The sequence below is a fragment of the Odontesthes bonariensis genome, chromosome 12 (assembly GCF_027942865.1).
Source record: "Odontesthes bonariensis isolate fOdoBon6 chromosome 12, fOdoBon6.hap1, whole genome shotgun sequence".
In the NCBI taxonomy this organism is placed as follows: Eukaryota; Metazoa; Chordata; class Actinopteri; order Atheriniformes; family Atherinopsidae; genus Odontesthes; species Odontesthes bonariensis.
The window spans coordinates 37377226-37400436 of record NC_134517.1 but is presented as its reverse complement, the minus strand read 5'-3'; the positions used below and the strand labels follow the sequence as shown (position 1 = coordinate 37400436).

Sequence of the window (23211 nt, the reverse complement as noted above, 5' to 3'; positions counted from 1 at the left end):
ATCATGATGTCATCAAATCCAGGAAGAAAACCCCCGGAGGAGCAGAACCGTGGGAGAGAATGGCTGTGTTCCAAACCGCATACTTCTCCTACTTCTCCTACTACTCATACTTACTTTCTGAGTTAGTATGCGAGTTTGAGTATGCGAGAAGTTCCCGGATGCATACTAGATTCTCTGAAATGTTGGGTATGCATCATGAGGTTACTACTCATACTCAAACTACCCAAGATGCAACGTAACGTGACGTCGCCGATCGTCATTTCCTGTCAAAAGTATGTAGTATGTAGTATGCAGTATGGAAGTATGCAGTATGCAGTATGCAGTATGTAGTATGGAAGTATGTAGTATGGAAGTATGCAGTATGCAGTATGGAAGTATGCAGTATGCAGTATGGAAGTATGCAGTATGTAGTATGCAGTATGCAGTATGTAGTATGGAAGTATGTAGTATGGAAGTATGCAGTATGCAGTATGGAAGTATGCAGTATGCAGTATGGAAGTATGCAGTATGTAGTATGCAGTATGCAATATGTAGTATGGAAGTATGTAGTATGGAAGTATGCAGTATGTAGTATGCAGTATGCAGTATGTAGTATGGAAGTATGTAGTATGGAAGTATGCAGTATGCAGTATGTAGTATGCAGTATGTAGTATGTAGTATGTAGTATGCAGTATGCAGTATGTAGTATGCAATATGGAAGTATGTAGTATGGAAGTATGCAGTATGCAGTATGTAGTATGTAGTATGCAGTATGTAGTATGTAGTATGCAGTATGCAGTATGTAGTATGCAGTATGCAGTATGGAAGTATGCAGTATGTAGTATGCAGTATGCAGTATGTAGTATGCAGTATGCAGTATGTAGTATGTAGTATGCAGTATGTAGTATACAGTATGCAGTATGCAGTATGTAGTATGCAGTATGCAGTATGTAGTATGTAGTATGCAGTATGTAGTATGCAGTATGCAGTATGTAGTATGCAGTATGCAGTATGCAGTATGGAAGTATGCAGTATGTAGTATGCAGTATGCAGTATGTAGTATGTAGTATGCAGTATGGAAGTATGCAGTATGTAGTATGCAGTATGGAAGTATGCAGTATGGAAGTATGCAGTATGCAGTATGTAGTATGCAGTATGTAGTATGTAGTATGCAGTATGGAAGTATGCAGTATGTAGTATACAGTATGCAGTATGTAGTATGCAGTATGCAGTATGCAGTATGTAGTATGCAGTATGCAGTATGTAGTATGCAGTATGCAGTATGCAGTATGGAAGTATGCAGTATGTAGTATGCAGTATGCAGTATGCAGTATGGAAGTATGCAGTATGTAGTATGCAGTATGTAGTATGCAGTATGCAGTATGTAGTATGTAGTATGCAGTATGTAGTATGCAGTATGCAGTATGTAGTATGTAGTATGCAGTATGTAGTATACAGTATGCAGTATGCAGTATGTAGTATGCAGTATGCAGTATGTAGTATGTAGTATGCAGTATGTAGTATGCAGTATGCAGTATGTAGTATGCAGTATGCAGTATGCAGTATGGAAGTATGCAGTATGTAGTATGCAGTATGCAGTATGTAGTATGTAGTATGCAGTATGGAAGTATGCAGTATGTAGTATGCAGTATGCAGTATGGAAGTATGCAGTATGCAGTATGTAGTATGCAGTATGCAGTATGTAGTATGTAGTATGGAAGTATGCAGTATGTAGTATACAGTATGCAGTATGTAGTATGCAGTATGCAGTATGCAGTATGTAGTATGCAGTATGCAGTATGTAGTATGCAGTATGCAGTATGCAGTATGGAAGTATGCAGTATGTAGTATGCAGTATGCAGTATGGAAGTATGCAGTATGTAGTATGCAGTATGTAGTATGCAGTATGCAGTATGTAGTATGTAGTATGCAGTATGTAGTATGCAGTATGCAGTATGTAGTATGCAGTATGCAGTATGCAGTATGGAAGTATGCAGTATGTAGTATGCAGTATGCAGTATGTAGTATGTAGTATGCAGTATGGAAGTATGCAGTATGTAGTATGCAGTATGCAGTATGGAAGTATGCAGTATGTAGTATGCAGTATGCAGTATGCAGTATGCAGTATGGAAGTATGCAGTATGTAGTATGCAGTATGCAGTATGGAAGTATGCAGTATGTAGTATGCAGTATGCAGTATGCAGTATGCAGTATGCAGTATGCAGTATGCAGTATGTAGTATGTAGTATGCAGTATGCAGTATGTAGTATATAAGTCTGTAGTATGTAGTATGCAGAATGTAGTATGTAGTATGCAGTATGCAGTATGTAGTATGCAGTATGTAGTATGTAGTATGCAGTATGTAGTATGGAAGTATGCAGTATGTAGTATATAAGTATGTAGTATGTAGTATGCAGTATGCAGTATGCAGTATGTAGTATATAAGTCTGTAGTATGTAGTATGCAGAATGTAGTATGTAGTATGCAGTATGCAGTATGTAGTATGTAGTATGTAGTATGCAGTATGCAGTATGTAGTATGCAGTATGTAGTATGCAGTATGTAGTATGGAAGTATGTAGTATGTAGTATGTAGTATGTAGTATGCAGTATGTAGTATGGAAGTATGCAGTATGTAGTATGTAGTATGTAGTATGTAGTATGTAGTATGCAGTATGTAGTATGTAGTATGCAGTATGTAGTATGGAAGTATGCAGTATGTAGTATGTAGTATGCAGAATGTGGTTTGGAACACAGCCAATAACTCGGTCTGTTGTAGCTCCTGCAGACTTTAAAGATGCAGATTTAAAGGTGAGAGAAGCCCAACAGCCTCTTTAACTCTGCTGCCCTTCCAACAAAAAGACAAAGGAAACTCTAAAGCGTACCACGAGTCTGTGTCGGCGTCGCAGTTGCAGAAGTAGTTCATGTCCAAGCAGTTCTCCTCCAGGCTGCAGGAGCACTGCTGGACTCCGGGCAGAAAGCCTCCCCAGTAACTCCTCCTCTCCCCGTCACGGTCCAGCCACCAGGACAGCGGACTGCCATCTGAAACACAAGCCCACCAGAGTCCATTAGAGTCTGTCAGAGTCTGTCAGAGTCTGTCAGAGTCTGTCAGAGTCTGTCAGAGACCAGCTGTAACGGCCTGAAACTGAGTTAGGAACAGAGCAGAATGAGCATGAAACACATCTGAAACTGAGTTAGGAACAGAGCAGAATGAGCATGAAACACATCTGAAACTGAGTTAGGAACAGAGCAGAATGAGCCTGAAACACATCTGAAACTGAGTTAGGAACAGAGCAGAATGAGCATGAAACACATCTGAAACTGAGTTAGGAACAGAGCAGAATGAGCATGAAACACATCTGAAACTGAGTTAGGAACAGAGCAGAATGAGCCTGAAACACATCTGAAACTGAGTTAGGAACAGAGCAGAATGAGCATGAAACACATCTGAAACTGAGTTAGGAACAGAGCAGAATGAGCCTGAAACACATCTGAAACTGAGTTAGGAACAGAGCAGAATGAGCCTGAAACACATCTGAAACTGAGTTAGGAACAGAGCAGAATGAGCATGAAACACATCTGAAACTGAGTTAGGAACAGAGCAGAATGAGCCTGAAACACATCTGAAACTGAGTTAGGAACAGAGCAGAATGAGCCTGAAACCAAAGCTCCAGAAAGCTCTCTTCCGGCCCGCTTCCTGTGAAGTTATAAAGCATGTCAGTTCCAGCGTACTCACACATGTAAAGGCAGAGCATCACCTCTGATAAACGGAGCTACTCTCCTATGTATCGGGCTCTTTGACCCCGGTTATTCCTTCTTCTCCTGTGAGGTCATAACTCAGGCTGAGCTGCTCCAGCTGCAGCCATCCATCACTTAATGTGAACACAGAGGCCGGCCAAGGAAAGCCCGTTAAGCCACGCGTCACCTGCTGCATACATTACAGCTGCTTTAAAGGGACAGTTCGCCTCTTTGGACATGAAGCTGTATGATATCCCATATATCTGTCCCTATATCTGGCTGAAATGGTGCTTGTTAGGCAGTTGTGTCTGATATTAAGTGTAATGAGATATTTTGACTAGAAATGAGAGAAATATACTCGGTAAGACTTAGATTTTTTCCAGTGCAACACCAAAACGAGGCTGGAACTCTGCTCACAGGACGCAGCAGGGGGTAAGAAGATGTTCAGAAATGATGTTGCTGATACGGGATGTTACACAGCTTCATGTCAGAAGAGGCGAACTGTCCCTTTAAGGGACATCTTTCTCTGTTGACTGAACGCTTTTTAACGCCGTCACCTGACGGAGCAGCAGGTGGAGCTCCCACATCTGCATTAGAAAGCCCCCCCGTCCCCCCGTCCGTGCACGCCCCTCGTGCACTTTCAACCAGCATTCAAACACCGAACAGATCCACAAATAAGAAAAGGCAACAATCAATAGTCCCTGCAGGCGAGGTCGGCCTCTCTCTCAGATTGGCTCATATCGACGCAGCTTCTTCTCATCAAGGCGGCGAACACATCTTCCTGTTCCACTAATGCACGAAGCCGGCCTGTTCTTACTTTAACCTGCAGGAAAAGCTCTCTGAACCGGAGCTGCTCAGAGACGAATCAGGATGAATCGGGATTAATCGGGATGAATCAGGAATCGGGATGAATCAGGAATCGGGATGAATCGGGATGAATCGGAATGAATCGGGATGAATCAGGAATCAGGATGAATCGGGATGAATCAGGATGAATCAGGAATCAGGATGAATCGGGATGAATCAGGATGAATCAGGATGAATCAGGAATCGGGATGAATCAGGAATCAGGATGAATCGGGATGAATCAGGAATCGGGATGAATCGGGATGAATCAGGATGAATCAGGAATCAGGATGAATCGGGATGAATCGGGATGAATCAGGAATCAGGATGAATCGGGATGAATCGGGATGAATCAGGAATCAGTATGAATCAGGACTCAGGATGAATCGGGATGAATCGGGATGAATCAGGAATCAGGATGAATCGGGATGAATCAGGATGAATCAGGAATCAGGATGAATCGGGATGAATCAGGATGAATCAGGATGAATCAGGAATCGGGATGAATCAGGAATCAGGATGAATCGGGATGAATCAGGAATCAGGATGAATCGGGATGAATTGGGATGAATCAGGAATCAGGATGAATCAGGATGAATCAGGAATCAGGATGAATCGGGATGAATCAGGAATCAGGAATCAGGATGAATCGGGATGAATCGGGAATCAAGATGAATCGGGATGAATCAGGAATCAGGATGAATCGGGATGAATCGGGAATCAGGATGAATCGGGATGAATCGGGATGAATCAGGAATCAGGATGAATCAGGATGAATCAGGATGAATCAGGATGAATCTGGATGAATCGGGATGAATCAGGAATCGGGATGAATCAGGAATCGGGATGAATCGGGATGAATCAGGATGAATCGGGATGAATCAGGAATCGGGATGAATCGGAATGAATCGGGATAAATAAGGATGAATCGGGATGAATCAGGAATCAGGATGAATCAGGATGAATCAGGAATCAGGATGAATCGGGATGAATTGGGATGAATCAGGAATCAGGATGAATCGGGATGAATCAGGATGAATCAGGAATCGGGATGAATCAGGAATCGGGATGAATCGGAATGAATCGGGATGAATCGGGATGAATCAGGATGAATCGGGATGAATCAGGATGAATCAGGAATCAGGATGAATCGGGATGAATCGGGATGAATCAGGAATCAGGATGAATCGGGATGAATCGGGATGAATCGGGATGAATCAGGATGAATCAGGAATCAGGATGAATCAGGATGAATCGGGATGAATCGGGATGAAGCCATGTTGCTCCCGCTGGGCGTCCTGCAGAGACGCTTTAAGCACAAACACTTCTGCACTCAGCAGCTGCCTGAACACCGAGGCTCAGAGACCAGGAAGCTGTTCTGAAAACAAATAAAAACACCAAGCAATCATCCTCTGCTGGGAGTCTCATTTCACCGTCACGTTAAAGCAAAGCCGGCTCATTACGGCTGTAAGCAGCACTCTGAGTCTAAAGCAGAGGAACGGGAACCTCTGTGCTGTCAGCAGCAACAACTGGAGGTGAGCTGCACATCTGTATTCCCACAGGACTCCTTCCAACAGCTGCTGCTGTTGTTCTTTTTCCTGTAAATCAGCACCATGGCTGCCAGTTTCTGTCAGGAATGATTGGAATACGGCTGTCGTTGTCGTTGAAAGGGACGCCGTTTGTGTCAGAACTCGGAGAAGTAGAGAACAAAGAGGCGTTTGACTTTCTTTCCACGGGAGAAACAGCCGAGCCGAGCGTGAAGAGCTCCGTCTGAGCCTGAAAGGGTTCGTTTGGCTGTAAAATCTGTAGAACGGGCCGTTTCCAGCCTCCCTTTCATGTCTGAGGCGATAATGAACTCGTTTATTCACACAGAGGAGCGACGGAATCTGGGACTTCATGAATGTTTCATGATTCAAAAGCAAATGTTTAGATGTTCGAGCGGTTCCAGGCGAACAAAGGCGGCGCGGCCGGCCTCTCCGGTTACTGCTGAAGTGGAACAGGAGAGGCTGAGAGGCCGGCAGGTTGCCGTGGGGACAGCGGCTCCCTGCTGGGCAAACTGTCTGGCTTCAAGCTCACAATGCAACAGACCGACTCACAGAGATACGTTTATCTGAACATCTGGGGCGGGAACATCTGCACATGAGGCTGTTTCCAAGCAGCAGCTCCACATCTGCTGAGGATTTCTCCTTAATAACACCGACAGATGAGCAGGCCAACAGGATCATCTTTTAGTCTTTTACTAGGACGGATATCCTGAACTGCAGTAATAAATCTCTGATATATTGAATATTAATTAGGGCTGGGCGAGTTAACTCGTTAATTATTTAACGCCGATAAATATTCTATCGCGCATTAACGCAGGTTTTATTTTGTAAAAGTCTGCTGCTCACAGGCTTTTATTTTGTAAAAGTCTGCTGCTCACAGGCTTTTATTTTGTAAAAGTCTGCTGCTGTCTGCTGTGGAACAGGAAAAGAAAGTAATCGGCGGATCCACCAAACATGGAGAAGGGTACGGAACTTTTACTCGGCCATTTTCATTTTAAAGTTCTTCCAGACGGCGGAGTCAACAGAACCAAAGTCATCTGTAAACACTGCCAAGTTGAATTGTCTTCTCAGCGTAGTAGTTCCAGTCTAAAATATCACTTAAAGGCAAAACACACAACTGATAGCAGCAAGTCATTCAAGGAAACAGACAGTGGAGCGAGGCTTCTACATAAAAACTACAGAAAGATGCTGATGTTAAAAGTGTGTTTGCACAACAAATGTTATGGCACTTTCATTCATATGGCAGCACATTTAAAATAAAGCTAAATGCTAAAAGCTATACGCTACTTTTGGATTCATTTTTGGATTCTGCGTACAAATGCGATTAATCGTGATTAATTAGATTAAACATTTTAATCGTTGCCCGGCCCTAAATATAAACATAAAGTCCTGACGTAAACAGGCTGTGTTCCAAACCGCATACTTCTCCTACTACTCCTACTAACTTTAACTTTTTTAAGTTCCCGGATGCATACTAGATTCTCTGAAATGTTGGGTATGCATCATGAGGTTACTACTCATACTCAAACTACCCAAGATGCAACGTAACGTGACGTCGCCGATCGTCATTTCCTGTCAAAACGGCAGTTTCAAGCTAGCTACAACGAGGGTAGGTTCACTTCCTGTTTTCAAAACAAAAGCACCAATTGTATGGTAATGGCTTTCCCTATGATAAAAGGCAACGGGTATTTTATTTTGTGAAAATAACAGGAAGTGCGTTAGCTCACTGCGGCTAGCTTTAGTAGCGCCGAATTCGTGGGAACAAAATTGTAAACAGCCGGTATTTTGTCAGGTTTTCAACACGTTGGGGATCTAAACGACTACTTTCTCACCTGAAAATGTTTCAAATGTTGCTAAAGTTTACAGAGTTTAGAGCTTAAGGGAAATCAGCTTCAGGCCGGCTGATTTCGGCTCGGGCAGGAGCCAAATGCATTGTGGGTAAACACTCTGCATACTGTCTGATCGATCAGTTTGCAGTTTGGAACACAGCCCACACACCTGATGCTGATCCTCTTTCAGCAGGATGATGCCGCCTCCCTGAACATGACCCAGAGCTCAGAGTCTTAACTTTGCCTTCAAAACCTCCCAGATCTCAATCCAGTTGAGCATCTGTGTGATATGAAAGGAGCCCCACCTCACCACTCACAGGGCTTAAAGGCTCTGCTGCTACAATAAGACACCTTCGGAGGACTTGTGGAGTTCCTGCCTTTGGTTTGGCAGCCAGATTGGACCCCACATAATATCCTGCAGGTGGTTTTTATGTCACTGAGACCGTGTTCCCAGCTCTGAAAAGCCACATCTCACAGTCTGAAATGCTACAATGCTGTTGGCTGCAGTTCCAAGATGCTTTAGCATATTAAAACACCACCAGGACATTTCCACAAGATTAAAGGCATGATTTTCACTGGAATGGATCTTTAATGCTGTCTAAAACAACCTGAAAAAGTCTCCTTGTTCAACTCAAAACATGAAATTCGGCCTGACAACATGTCTGTGGAGTATGATCCGATGATAATGAGGTGATAACTCACCCTTTGTGTTGAAGAGGCGGGACTTCCTGCAGCTGTAAACGACTTCCTGCTGACACTGCTCCGACCCGGATACGATGGCTCGCAGCTGCTCGGATGAAGCGTTGTAGCTGAGCTTCATGATGTGAGGTTTCTGAGGGGAGGAACCCTGGACTTTGACTGGCGCCGTGCTGTTGTGGGACAGAACCGTCCACACCTTCTTTTCTATAAGAAAAATGTTCATTTGTTACCGGCAAGTCACCTTAATGTCAAACTGTGAGCCCATGCAAACCTCCTGTACAGCTGTAGAGACATGTATTCAGGCTGTTGGCTTCATCTCACTGTGTGAGCATGCTAACATCTCACACATTTATCATGCTAACATCTTCACACAGTTAGCATGCTAACATCTCACACATTTATCATGCTAACATCTTCACACAGTTAGCATGCTAACATCTTCACACAGTTATCATGCTAACATCTTCACACGGTTAGCATGCTAACATCTTCACACAGTTATCATGCTAACATCTTCACATGGTTATTATGCTAACATCTTCACACAGTTATCATGCTAACATCTCACTGTGTGAGCATGATAACATCTTCACACAGTTAGCATGCTAACATCTCACTGTGTAAGCATGCTAACATCTCACTGTGTAAGCATGCTAACATCTCACACATTTATCATGCTAACATCTTCACACAGTTATTATGCTAACATCTTCACACAGTTAGCATGCTAACATCTTCACACAGTTATCATGCTAACATCTTCACACGGTTACCATGCTAACATCTTCACACAGTTATCATGCTAACATCTTCACATGGTTATTATGCTAACATCTTCACACAGTTATCATGCTAACATCTCACTGTGTGAGCATGATAACATCTTCACACAGTTAGCATGCTAACATCTCACTGTGTAAGCATGCTAACATCTCACACATTTATCATGCTAACATCTTCACACAGTTATTATGCTAACATCTCACTGAGTGATCATGCTAACATCTTCACACAGTTATCATGCTAACATCTCACTTTGTGAGCATGCTAACACCTTCACACATCATGCTAACATCGTCACACAGTTATCATGCTAACATCTCACACAGTTATCATGCTAACATATTCACACAGTTATCATACTGACATTTTCACATAGTTAGCATGCTAACATTTATCATGCTAACATTTTTTATGGAGAAAGAATAATTCCAACCAGTGAGAAACAATTATGTGAAAACATTGTGTATTTGAATTTTTTTAACCAGCCTGATTTTAAGATAATTCTGCTTGAGACAAATTTAGTTCAGTCTGATGTGATTGAGGATTGGACAGTTAATCTGATTAAAAAGCAGGTGTTGCTTACTACTCGAGGAGTTTTGAGCTAAAGCTATGCATACTAATTAATGATGTAGGCTGCTGATAAACAGTAGAAATAATGTGCCAGCATGTCTAATAATAAGACCAGCCGTGACTAAAGAGCGAACAGGAAGTGAGATGGTTGCTCATATCACACAGTTTACAGGATAAGAACTCAAAGATGATTCTCAGTGTGGGAACAAAGAGGGATTCTTAAAAATGTGTTTCCAATCTCAGGCTGTCTGCAGCCACTCGGTGACCAAAGAAGATTCGTCACAATATTTCACACCAGGCAACGAGGATTCTCCCCGGACTTTTTTAGTGGGTGTTTTATCAGAAATGAATGGAAACTGCAGCCAATAAAAATCGAGTTGACCGTGGTATAAACCATTTATAAGGCCGTGCTGCGCAAACAATGTGCAAGTTGTCAAATTTGATTTAGAAAGAGCTTTAAAATTCATTCTCAAATATTCACTCTGTGTCCTCAGCCCAGCGAGCGGAAAGAGTCGAGGTTCTTTTACCTTTATTTCCACGTGCAAAATGTTTAAAATGCACATGAGGGTGAAACGTGATGTGACTTCCACAATAATAAAATAATAAAATCTCATCCAGAGCTGACAAATCATGTGTGTGACCCCCGGCAGAGAAAACGCTAGTTTCCTGCACAGTTTGCTGAGCTGCCACTCATGGAAAGGCCTATTTTACAACTGTTTTACACCTATTTTACACTTGTTTTACACCTGTTTTACACCCGTTTTACACCCGTTTTACACTCGTTTTACACTCGTTTTACACTCGTTTTACACTTGTTTTACACTTGTTTTACACTTGTTTTACACCTGTTTTACACCTGTTTTACACCTGTTTTACACTTGTTTTACACCTGTTTTACACCTGTTTTACACCTGTTTTACACTTGTTTTACACCTGTTTTACACTTGTTTTACACCTGTTTTACACCTGTTTTACACTTGTTTTACACTTGTTTTACACCTGTTTTACACTTGTTTTACACCTGTTTTACACCTGTTTTACACTCGTTTTACACTTGTTTTACACCTGTTTTACACCTGTTTTACACCTGTTTTACACTTGTTTTACACCTGTTTTACACTTGTTTTACACCTGTTTTACACTTGTTTTACACCTGTTTTACACCTGTTTTACACCTGTTTTACACTCGTTTTACACTCGTTTTACACCTGTTTTACACTTGTTTTACACCTGTTTTCCACCTGTTTTACACTTGTTTTACACCAGTTTTCCACCTGTTTTACACTTGTTTTACACTTGTTTTACACTTGTTTTACACCTGTTTCACACTTGTTTTACACCTGTTTCACACTTGTTTTACACCTGTTTTACACTTGTTTTACACCTGTTTTACACTTGTTTTACACCCGTTTTACACTTGTTTTACACCTGTTTTACACCTGTTTTACACCTGTTTTACACTTGTTTTACACTTGTTTTACACCTGTTTTACACTTGTTTTACACTTGTTTTATACTCGTTTTACACTTGTTTTACACCTGTTTTACACTTGTTTTACACCCGTTTTACACTTGTTTTACACTTGTTTTACACTTGTTTTACACCTGTTTCACACTTGTTTTACACCTGTTTCACACTTGTTTTACACCTGTTTTACACTTGTTTTACACCTGTTTTACACTTGTTTTACACCCGTTTTACACTTGTTTTACACCTGTTTTACACCTGTTTTACACCCGTTTTACACTTGTTTTACACCTGTTTTACACCTATTTTACACCTGTTTTACACTTGTTTTACACCTGTTTTACACTTGTTTTACACTCGTTTTACACCTGTTTTACACTCGTTTTACACTTGTTTTACACCTGTTTTACACCTGTTTTATACCTGTTTGACACTTGTTTTACACCTGTTTTACACTTGTTTTACACCCGTTTTACACTTGTTTTACACCTGTTTTACACCTATTTTACACCTGTTTTACACTTGTTTTACACCTGTTTTACACTTGTTTTACAATCGTTTTACACCTGTTTTACACCTGTTTTACACTCGTTTTACACTCGTTTTACACCTGTTTTACACTTGTTTTACACTTGTTTTACACCTGTTTTCCACCTGTTTTACACTTGTTTTACACTTGTTTTACACCAGATTTCCACCTGTTTTACACTTGTTTAACACCTGTTTTACACTTGTTTTACACTTGTTTTACACCTGTTTTACACTTGTTTTACACCTGTTTCACACTTGTTTTACACCTGTTTTACACCTGTTTTACAACTGTTTTACACTTGTTTTACACCTGTTTTACACTTGTTTTAAACCTGTTTTACACTTGTTTTACACCTGTTTTACACCTGTTTTACACTTGTTTTATACCTGTTTTACACTTGTTTTACAATCGTTTTACACCTGTTTTACACCTGTTTTACACTCGTTTTACACTCGTTTTACACCTGTTTTACACTTGTTTTACACTTGTTTTACACCTGTTTTACACCTGTTTTACACTTGTTTTACACTTGTTTTACATCAGTTTCACACTTGTTTTACACCTGTTTCACACTCGTTTTACACCTGTTTTACACTTGTTTTACACCCGTTTTACACTTGTTTTACACCTGTTTTACACCTATTTTACACCTGTTTTACACTTGTTTTACACCTGTTTTACACTTGTTTTACACTTGTTTTACACCTGTTTTACACTTGTTTTACACTTGTTTTATACTCGTTTTACACTTGTTTTACACCTGTTTTACACTTGTTTTACACCCGTTTTACACTTGTTTTACACTTGTTTTACACTTGTTTTACACCTGTTTTACACTTGTTTTACACTTGTTTTACACCCGTTTTACACCCGTTTTACACCCGTTTTACACTCGTTTTACACTTGTTTTACACCTGTTTTACACCTGTTTTATACCTGTTTGACACTTGTTTTACACCTGTTTTACACTTGTTTTACACCCGTTTTACACTTGTTTTACACCTGTTTTACACCTATTTTACACCTGTTTTACACTTGTTTTACACCTGTTTTACACTTGTTTTACAATCGTTTTACACCTGTTTTACACCTGTTTTACACTCGTTTTACACTCGTTTTACACCTGTTTTACACTTGTTTTACACTTGTTTTACACCTGTTTTCCACCTGTTTTACACTTGTTTTACACTTGTTTTACACCAGTTTTCCACCTGTTTTACACTTGTTTTACACCTGTTTTACACTTGTTTTACACTTGTTTTACACCTGTTTTACACTTGTTTTACACCTGTTTCACACTTGTTTTACACCTGTTTTACACCTGTTTTACAACTGTTTTACACTTGTTTTACACCTGTTTTACACTTGTTTTAAACCTGTTTTACACTTGTTTTACACCTGTTTTACACCTGTTTTACACTTGTTTTACACTTGTTTTATACTCGTTTTACACCTGTTTTACACTTGTTTTACACCCGTTTTACACTTGTTTTACACTTGTTTTACACCCGTTTTACACCCGTTTTACACTTGTTTTACACTCATTTTACACTTGTTTTACACCTGTTTTACACCTGTTTTACACCTGTTTGACACTTGTTTTACACCTGTTTGACACTTGTTTTACACCTGTTTGACACTTGTTTTACACCCGTTTTACACTTGTTTTACACCTGTTTTACACCTATTTTACACCTGTTTTACACTTGTTTTACACCTGTTTTACACTTGTTTTACACTCGTTTTACACCTGTTTTACACCTGTTTTACACTTGTTTTACACCTGTTTTACACTTGTTTTACACCTGTTTTACACTTGTTTTACACCTGTTTTACACTTGTTTTACACCTGTTTTACACTTGTTTTACACTTGTTTTACACTTGTTTTACACCTGTTTGACACTTGTTTTACACCTGTTTTACACTTGTTTTACACCTGTTTTACACCTGTTTTACGCCCACTGCTGTTCTCTGTCGTTTTGTATCACACACTGGAAAAAATCAAAGTCTTACCAAGTATATTTGTCTCATTTGTTTTACACTTGTTTTATACTCGTTTTACACTTGTTTTCCACCTGTTTTACACTTGTTTTACACCCGTTTTACACTTGTTTTACACTTGTTTTACACCTGTTTTACACTTGTTTTACACCCGTTTTACACCCGTTTTACACTTGTTTTACACTCGTTTTACACTTGTTTTACACCTGTTTTACACCTGTTTTACACTTGTTTTACACCTGTTTTACACTTGTTTTACACCTGTTTTACGCCCACTGCTGTTCTCTGTCGTTTTGTATCACACACTGGAAAAAATCAAAGTCTTACCAAGTATATTTGTCTCATTTCTAGTCAAAATATCTCATTACACTTAATATAAGACACAACTGCCTAACAAGTACTATTTCAGCCAGATATAGGGACTTGTTTGAAGACAATACATCTGGAATATCTTGTTAAATACAAAAGTCTTGAAAAAAATTGTTTTGAGTCATATTTCACATGAAACAAGCTTTTTTTCTTCATTTGAAGAGGTTTTTAAGCTAATTTCAAGATCACTTTTATCTCAAAAGTCCTAAATATCACATTTTATTTCAAGAAATCTGGACAAGCCGATTTTCACTAGTTCCATTGGCAGAGTTTTTTTTGCATATTTCAAGCAAAAACGTCTTTTATTTGTTGCTTTTTTACTTATTTTTGGAGGGGCATTTGTTCCGGTGTGAAAACCAAATGAACGTTCTTGTTTCCGAGCGATAATTAGACGACCTTCTCCGTCCCCGGTCCGTGAAAACGAATGAAAGCAGAGTGCAGACTGCTCAGATGCGACCCTCTGAGACTGATTCTCGATACAAATAATCAGAAGCTGGAGGAAAAACTGGATGATTTCTGCCTTCACTCACTTCATTAAGTGGCTTTATATTTGCTCTGCATTAGAGAAAATCCCCCTCATCAGGTTGTCTGGCTTAGAGTTATTTACATGTCTAATGGATTTCTTAATTGAGGTCAAGCTGACGGATATCAGAAGGATTCAGCCTTACGGGGAGGAGAGGGAGGCTGTCTGCTCCGGGAGGACACGGCCGGCACATTAACCTTGGAGGGGACGGAGCAGCGAGGAAAGTTGTGACAGTCAAGTGATGAATGCCGTCTCCAGAGTGTCAAAACTTAGCTGCAGACGAGTCCCCGTCTGTCAGCCGTCACATCTCAGGTGATACAGAACACGTTGAGCTCAGCCATCAGGAGATGTGAACGATTCGTCTGACGGGCCGACGAGCAAAGAGGTTCCAAATTTAAAGGACCTCTGCATGATAAGATGTCAGGATGACAGCAGCTGCACGGTGTGAATGATGTCAGCTCATCCATCTGTGTGTTTACCTGCTCCGCCCAGAGCAGCAACCGCAGTAACCATGGCTACGCCAAACTCTTAAAGTCCAAGGCTGCTTTCCAAACCGCATACTTCTCCTACTACTCATACTAACTTTAACTTTTTTTAAGTTCCCAGATGCATACTAGATTCTCTAAATGTTGGGTATGCATCATGAGGTTACTACTCATACTCAAACTACCCAAGATGCAACGTAACGTGACGTCGCCGATCGTCATTTCCTGTCTAAACGGCAGTTTCAAGCTAGCTACAACGAGGGTAGGTTCACTTCCTGTTTTCAAAACAAAAGCACCAATTGTATGGTAATGGCTTTCCCTATGATAAAAGGCAACGGGTATTTTATTTTGTGAAAATAACAGGAAGTGCGTTAGCTCACTGCGGCTAGCTTTAGTAGCGCCGAATTCGTGGGAACAAAACTGTAAACAGCCGGTATTTTGTCAGGTTTTCAACACGTTGGGGATCTAAACGACTACTTTCTCACCTGAAAATGTTTCAAATGTTGCTAAAGTTTACAGAGTTTAGAGCTTAAGGGAAATCAGCTTCAGGCCGGCTGATTTCTGCTCGGGCAGGACCGAAATGCATTGTGGGTAAACGCTCTGCATACTGTCTGATCTCACCTTAAAGCTGCTCAGAACTGAACTAACTCTGGTTCTGACTCAGATTCTGGGTTTATGTTCACGTTGGAACATGTTTCAGTGAATCTCTGCAGCTGTTTCCTGTTTTTATATAAATTATAAAAAAATGAGGGCTGGTTTTACAGATAACTCTCAGGGATTTCCTCTCAGGAAAACTCTCCCTAAAGGATCCAAATGTACATCAGAGCCACATGCCTGCAGTTCTGTGGGTCATCATTATTATAACCTTCTCCTTCTGAGTTTGTCCAAAGACTGTGATCAGCTGATAACGTCGGCCCTGAGCAGACTGATGCTGCAGAGAGGATTAACCCTTCTGACTCTAACGACCCGACGCTCCACAGAAAAGTGCTCCTCTGGAGGCCACCAGGGAGGCTTAGATCTATAAGCTTGTTAAGTTGTAATCTTTTTCTGCACGGTTGCTCTCAGTGACACTTCAGAGCACGAGATGGCCTTTTAACAGGAGCGGTTTGATGCTGCGCAACTTTTTTAATTACTGTGGACGACTTTGGGACCTGTTGAAGCCCCGAGTCTGTTGATCCAAGTGTGAGCATAAAGGTCAAGACTCAACAGGAAATTAACTCTTAACAGGAAACGGGCCTTATATGGTTATTAACAGCCTTATTTGGTTATTAACAGGAAACGGGCCTTATATGGTTATTAACAGGAAACAGGCCTTATATGGTTATTAACAGGAAACGGGCCTTATATGGTTATTAACAGGAAACGGGCCTTATATGGTTATTGACAGCCTTATATGGTTATTAACAGGAAACGGGCCTTATATGGTTATTAACAGGAAACGGGCCTTATATGGTTATTAACAGGAAACGGGCCTTATATGGTTATTAACAGGAAACGGGCCTTATATGGTTATTGACAGCCTTATATGGTTATTAACAGGAAACGGGCCTTATATGGTTATTAACAGCCTTATATGGTTATTAACAGGAAACGGGCCTTATATGGTTATTAACAGGAAACGGGCCTTACATGGTTATTGACAGCCTTATATGGTTATTAACAGGAAACGGGCCTTATATGGTTATTGACAGCCTTATATGGTTATTAACAGGAAACGGGCCTTATATGGTTATTGACAGCCTTATATGGTTATTAACAGGAAACGGGCCTTATATGGTTATTGACAGCCTTATATGGTTATTAACAGGAAACGGGCCTTATATGGTTATTAACAGGAAACAGGCCTTATATGATCATTTTAAGCAACATCCGTCTAAGCTTGTAATCACATGGTCATACAGGGATGTGTGAGAGTCTCTGTACCCTTCAGAGTTTTGTCTCCTCTCAGGACTGTGAAAGAAAAAGAACACGATGATCTCACCTGTCATGTTGCAGTACACCTGGGCGGGCCCCAGAGGACCACTCCCATCCGGATCGATGAAGTAGAAGCCCGAGGAGCTGCCGCTCAGTTTGTAGGCCTCGCAGGACGACTCGTAGATAGCTGCAAGAAGCAGAGCGAAGCGTCACCCCACTGAGTCACGAATACACATAACCGGCCCGTCTTTATTTATAGGCCGATGTTTTCCCACTTAAGGAGGAGATCTGTGACGGTGAGATGGGCGTCTGTCAGTCTGACATCTTCACACAGTTATCATGCTAACATCTTCACACCGTTAGCATGCTAACATCTTCACACAGTTAGCATGCCAACATCTTCACACAGTTAGCATGCCAACATCTTCACACAGTTAGCATGCCAACATCTTCACACAGTTAGCATGCTAACATTTTCACACATTTAGCATGCTAACATTTTCACACAGTTAGCATGCTAACATTTCCACACAGTTAGCATGCTAACATCTTCACACAGTTAGCATGCCAACATCTTCACACAGTTAGCATGCCAACATCTTCACACAGTTATTATGCTAACATTTTCAGTTATCATGCTAACATTTTCACAGTTATCATGCTAACATTTTCAAACAGTTAGCATGCTACCATTTTCACACAGTTAGCATGTTTACATCTCACACAGTTAGCATGTTAACATCTCACACAGTTATCATGCTAACATTTTCACACAGTTAGCATGCCAACATCTTCACACAGTTAGCATGCCAACATCTTCACACAGTTAGCATGCCAACATCTTCACACAGTTAGCATGCTAACATCTTCACACAGTTAGCATGCTAACATTTTCACACAGTTAGCATGCTAACATCTTCACACAGTTAGCATGCAAACATCTTCACACAGTTAGCATGCAAACATCTTCACACAGTTAGCATGCTAACATCTCACACAGTTATCATGCTAACATCTTCACACAGTTATCATGCTAACATCTCACACAGTTATTATGGGATGGGCTTCTGTCAGTCTGTGGACATTTTTAGCAGCTTTACTCTGAAGCACAGCTTCTGCAGGGACAGATGAGGTATTACCGGGCAGAATGGGAAGGATGGAAAGACCCTCATCAGGTGAACAAATGCACCACCAGCCCAAAGTTCAACAGCAGCTCTTTCATTTCCACTTAAGGGTCTAAAAAGAACAACATTCTCACTCCGACCTGCTGCTGAAGACTTCTTTCTGCACTGATCTCTGACTGCAGAGGTCACGACCAAACGACTTCCATCCCAGACAAACGCTCAAACACTCCTTTTCTGTCACTAAGCTGGTCATCTTTCTTCTGAAGTGGCTTTTTCCACCTTTGGTCCTCACATCCACACACACTGACAGGATATCACATATCACAGGCATCCTCGATGTTTTCAGTGTTTTTCACCTGCTGCACTCACACAAACACTTCCTGGTTGTGTTCAGCCAATAAAATCTGAGGCTAAGTTCACATGAAGATGGTTCTTTTTTAAAACCATGGCTGTGTTCGAAACTGCATAATTCTCCTACTACTCCTACTAACTTTCTGAGTTAGTATGCGAGTTTGAGTAAGCAGAAGTTCCCGGATGCATATTAGATTCTCCTAAATGTTGGGTATGCATCATGAGGTTACTACTCATACTCAAACTACCCAAGATGCAACGTAACGTGACGTCGCCGATCGTCATTTCCTGTCAAAACGGCAGTTTCATGCTAGCTAAAACGAGGGTAGGTTCACTTCCTGTTTTCAAAACAAAAGCACCAATTGTATGCTAATGGCTTTCCCTATGATAAAAGGCAAGAGGTATTTTATTTTGTGAAAATAACAGGAAGTGCGTTGTTCACTGCGGCTAGCTTTAGTAGCGCCGAATTCGTGGGAACAAAATTGTAAACAGCCGGTATTTTGTCAGGTTTTCAACACGTTGGGGATCTAAACGACTACTTTCTCACCTGAAAATGTTTCAAATGTTGCTAAAGTTTACAGAGTTTAGAGCTTAAGAGAAATCAGCTTCGGGCCGGCTGATTTCGGCTCGGGCAGGAGCGAAATGCATTGTGGGTAAACGCTCTGCATACTGTCTGATCGATGAGTATGTAGTATGCAGTATGTAGTATGCAGTATGTAGTATGCAGTATGTAGTATGCAGCATGCAGTATGTAGTATGCAGTATGCAGTATGTAGTAGGCAGTATGCAGTATGTAGTATGCAGTATGTAGTATGCAGTATGTAGTATGCAGTATGTAGTATGTAGTATGCAGTATGCAGTATGTAGTATGCAGTATGTAGTATGTAGTATGTAGAATGCAGTATATAGTATGTAGTATGCAGTATGTAGTATGTAGTATGCAGTATGTAGTATGCAGTATGTAGTATGCAGTATGTAGTATGTAGTATGCAGTATGTAGTATGCAGTATGCAGTATGTAGTATGCAGTATGTAGTGAGCAGTATGTAGTATGCAGTATACAGTATGCAGTATGTAGTATGTAGTATGCAGTATGTAGTATGTAGTATGTAGTATGGAAGTATGCAGTATGTAGTATGTAGTATGTAGTATGCAGTATGTAGTATGCAGTATGTAGTATGCAGTATACAGTATGCAGTATGTAGTATGTAGTATGTAGTATGCAGTATGCAGTATGTAGTATGTAAGTATGTAGTATGTAGTATGCAGTATGTAGTATGCAGTATGTAGTATGCAGTATACAGTATGCAGTATGTAGTATGTAGTATGTAGTATGCAGTATGTAGTATGCAGTATGTAGTATGCAGTATGCAGTATGTAGAATGCAGTATATAGTATGTAGTATGGAAGTATGCAGTATGTAGTATGTAGTATGCAATATGCAGTATGCAGTATGTAGTATGTAGTATGTAGTATGGAAGTATGCAGTATGTAGTATGCAGTATGTAGTATGTAGTATGCAGTATGTAGTAAGTAGTATGCAGTATGTAGTATGCAGTATGTAGTATGTAGTATGCAGTATGTAGTATGCAGTATGCAGTATGTAGTATGCAGTATGCAGTATGCAGTATGCAGTATGTAGTATGTAGTATGCAGTATGTAGTATGCAGTATTCAGTATGTAGTATGCAGTATGCAGTATGTAGTATGTAGTATGCAGTATGTAGTATGCAGTATGTAGTATGCAGTATGCAGTATGTAGTATGTAGTATGCAGTATGTAGTATGCAGTATGCAGTATGTAGTATGCAGTATACAGTATGCAGTATGTAGTATGCAGTATGTAGTATGTAATATGCAATATGTAGTATGTAGTATGCAGTATGTAGTATGTAGTATGTAGTATGCAGTATGTAGTATGCAGTATGTAGTATGCAGTATGCAGTATGTAGTGTGTAGTATGCAGTATGCAGTATGCAGTATGTAGTATGTAGTATGCAGTATGTAGTATGCAGTATGCAGTATGTAGTATGTAGTATGCAGTATGTAGTATGCAGTATGCAGTATGTAGTATGCAGTATGTAGTATGTAGTATGTAGTAGGCAGTATGTAGTATACAGTATGCAGTATGCAGTATGTAGTATGCAGTATGTAGTATGTAGTATGCAGAATGTAGTATGTAGTATGCAGTATGTAGTATGCAGTATGCAGTATGTAGTATGTAGTATGCAGTATGTAGTATGTAGTATGCAGTTTGTAGTATGTAGTATGCAGTATGCAGTATGTAGTATGCAGTATGTAGTATGTAGTATGCAGTTTGTAGTATGTAGTATGCAGTATGCAGTATGTAGTATGCAGTATGCAGTATGCAGTATGTAGTATGCAGTATGTAGTATGCAGTATGTAGTATGCAGTATGTAGTATGTAGTATGTAGTAGGCAGTATGTAGTATACAGTATGCAGTATGCAGTATGTAGTATGCAGTATGTAGTATGCAGAATGTAGTATGTAGTATGCAGTATGTAGTATGCAGTATGCAGTATGTAGTATGTAGTATGCAGTATGTAGTATGTAGTATGCAGTTTGTAGTATGTAGTATGCAGTATGCAGTATGTAGTATGCAGTATGTAGTATGTAGTATGCAGTATGTAGTATGTAGTATGCAGTTTGTAGTATGTAGTATGCAGTATGCAGTATGTAGTATGCAGTATGTAGTATGCAGTATGTAGTATGCAGTTTGTAGTATGCAGTATGCAGTATGCAGTATGTAGTATGTAGTATGCAGTATGTAGTATGTAGTATGCAGTATGTAGTATGCAGTATGTAGTATGTAGTATATAGTATGCAGTATGTAGTATGTAGTATGCAGTATGTAGTATGCAGTATGTAGTATACAGTATACAGTATGCAGTATGTAGTATGTAGTATGCAGTATGTAGTATGTAGTATGCAGTATGTAGTATGGAGTATGCAGTATGTAGTATACAGTATACAGTATGCAGTATGCAGTATGTAGTATGTATTATGCAGTATGTAGTATACAGTATACAGTATGCAGTATGTAGTATATAGTATGCAGTATGTAGTATGTAGTATGCAGTATGTAGTATGCAGTATGTAGTATACAGTATACAGTATGCAGTATGTAGTATGTAGTATGCAGTATGTAGTATGTAGTATGCAGTATGTAGTATGTAGTATGCAGTATGTAGTATGCAGTTTGTAGTATGCAGTATGCAGTATGCAGTATGTAGTATGCAGTATGTAGTATGTAGTATGCAGTTTGTAGTATGTAGTATGCAGTATGCAGTATGTAGTATGCAGTATGTAGTATGTAGTATGTAGTATGTACTATGCAGTATGTAGTATGTAGTATGTAGTATGCAGTATGTAGTATGCAGTATGTAGTATGCAGTATGTAGTATGCAGTATGCAGTATGTAGTATGCAGTTTGTAGTATGTAGTATGCAGTATGTAGTATGCAGTTTGTAGTATGTAGTATGCAGTATGCAGTATGTAGTATGTAGTATGCAGTATGTAGTATGTAGTATGCAGTATGTAGTATGCAGTTTGTAGTATGCAGTATGCAGTATGCAGTATGTAGTATGCAGTATGTAGTATGTAGTATGCAGTTTGTAGTATGTAGTATGCAGTATGCAGTATGTAGTATGCAGTATGTAGTATGTAGTATGTACTATGCAGTATGTAGTATGCAGTATGTAGTATGCAGTATGTAGTATGTAGTATGTAGTATGCAGTATGTAGTATGTAGTATGCAGTTTGTAGTATGTAGTATGTAGTATGCAGTATGTAGTATGCGGTATGTAGTATGCAGTATGTAGTATGTAGTATGCAGTTTGTAGTATGTAGTATGTAGTATGCAGTATGTAGTATGCAGTATGTAGTATGTAGTATGTAGTATGCAGTATGTAGTATGTAGTATGTAGTATGCAGTATGTAGTATGCAGTATGTAGTATGTAGTATGCAGTATGCAGTATGCAGTATGTAGTATGCAGTATGTAGTATGCAGTATGTAGTATGTAGTATGCAGTATGCAGTATGTAGTATGTAGTATGTAGTATGCAGTATGTAGTATGTAGTATGCAGTATGTAGTATGTAGTATGCAGTATGTAGTATGCAGTATGTAGTATGCAGTATGTAGTATGTAGTATGCAGTATGCAGTATGTAGTATGCAGTATGTAGTATGCAGTATGCAGTATGTAGTATGTAGTATGTAGTATGCAGTATGCAGTATGTAGTATGTAGTATGTAGTATGCAGTATGTAGTATGCAGTATGTAGTATGTAGTATGCAGTATGCAGTATGTAGTATGTAGTATGCAGTATGTAGTATGTAGTATGCAGTATGTAGTATGTAGTATGTAGTATGCAGTATGTAGTATGCAGTATGTAGTATGCAGTATGTAGTATGTAGTATGCAGTATGTAGTATGCAGTAT

The 23211-nt window shown here is 39.9% G+C and overlaps 1 protein-coding gene across 7 annotated transcripts in view; it reads right to left on the bottom strand.

The window, feature by feature from the left end:
• cntnap5a (contactin associated protein family member 5a) overlaps positions 1-23211 on the bottom strand; it is a 243768-nt gene that overhangs the window by 62865 nt on the left and 157692 nt on the right. For all 7 annotated transcript variants that reach the window (XM_075480316.1, XM_075480317.1, XM_075480321.1 and 4 more), the window contains 3 exons: positions 17346-17465; positions 8637-8837; positions 2863-3019 (listed from right to left, as the gene is read on the bottom strand). In XM_075480316.1, coding sequence (XP_075336431.1) covers positions 2863-3019; positions 8637-8837; positions 17346-17465 — 478 coding nt within the window. The remainder of the gene's footprint in view (positions 1-2862; positions 3020-8636; positions 8838-17345; positions 17466-23211) is intronic.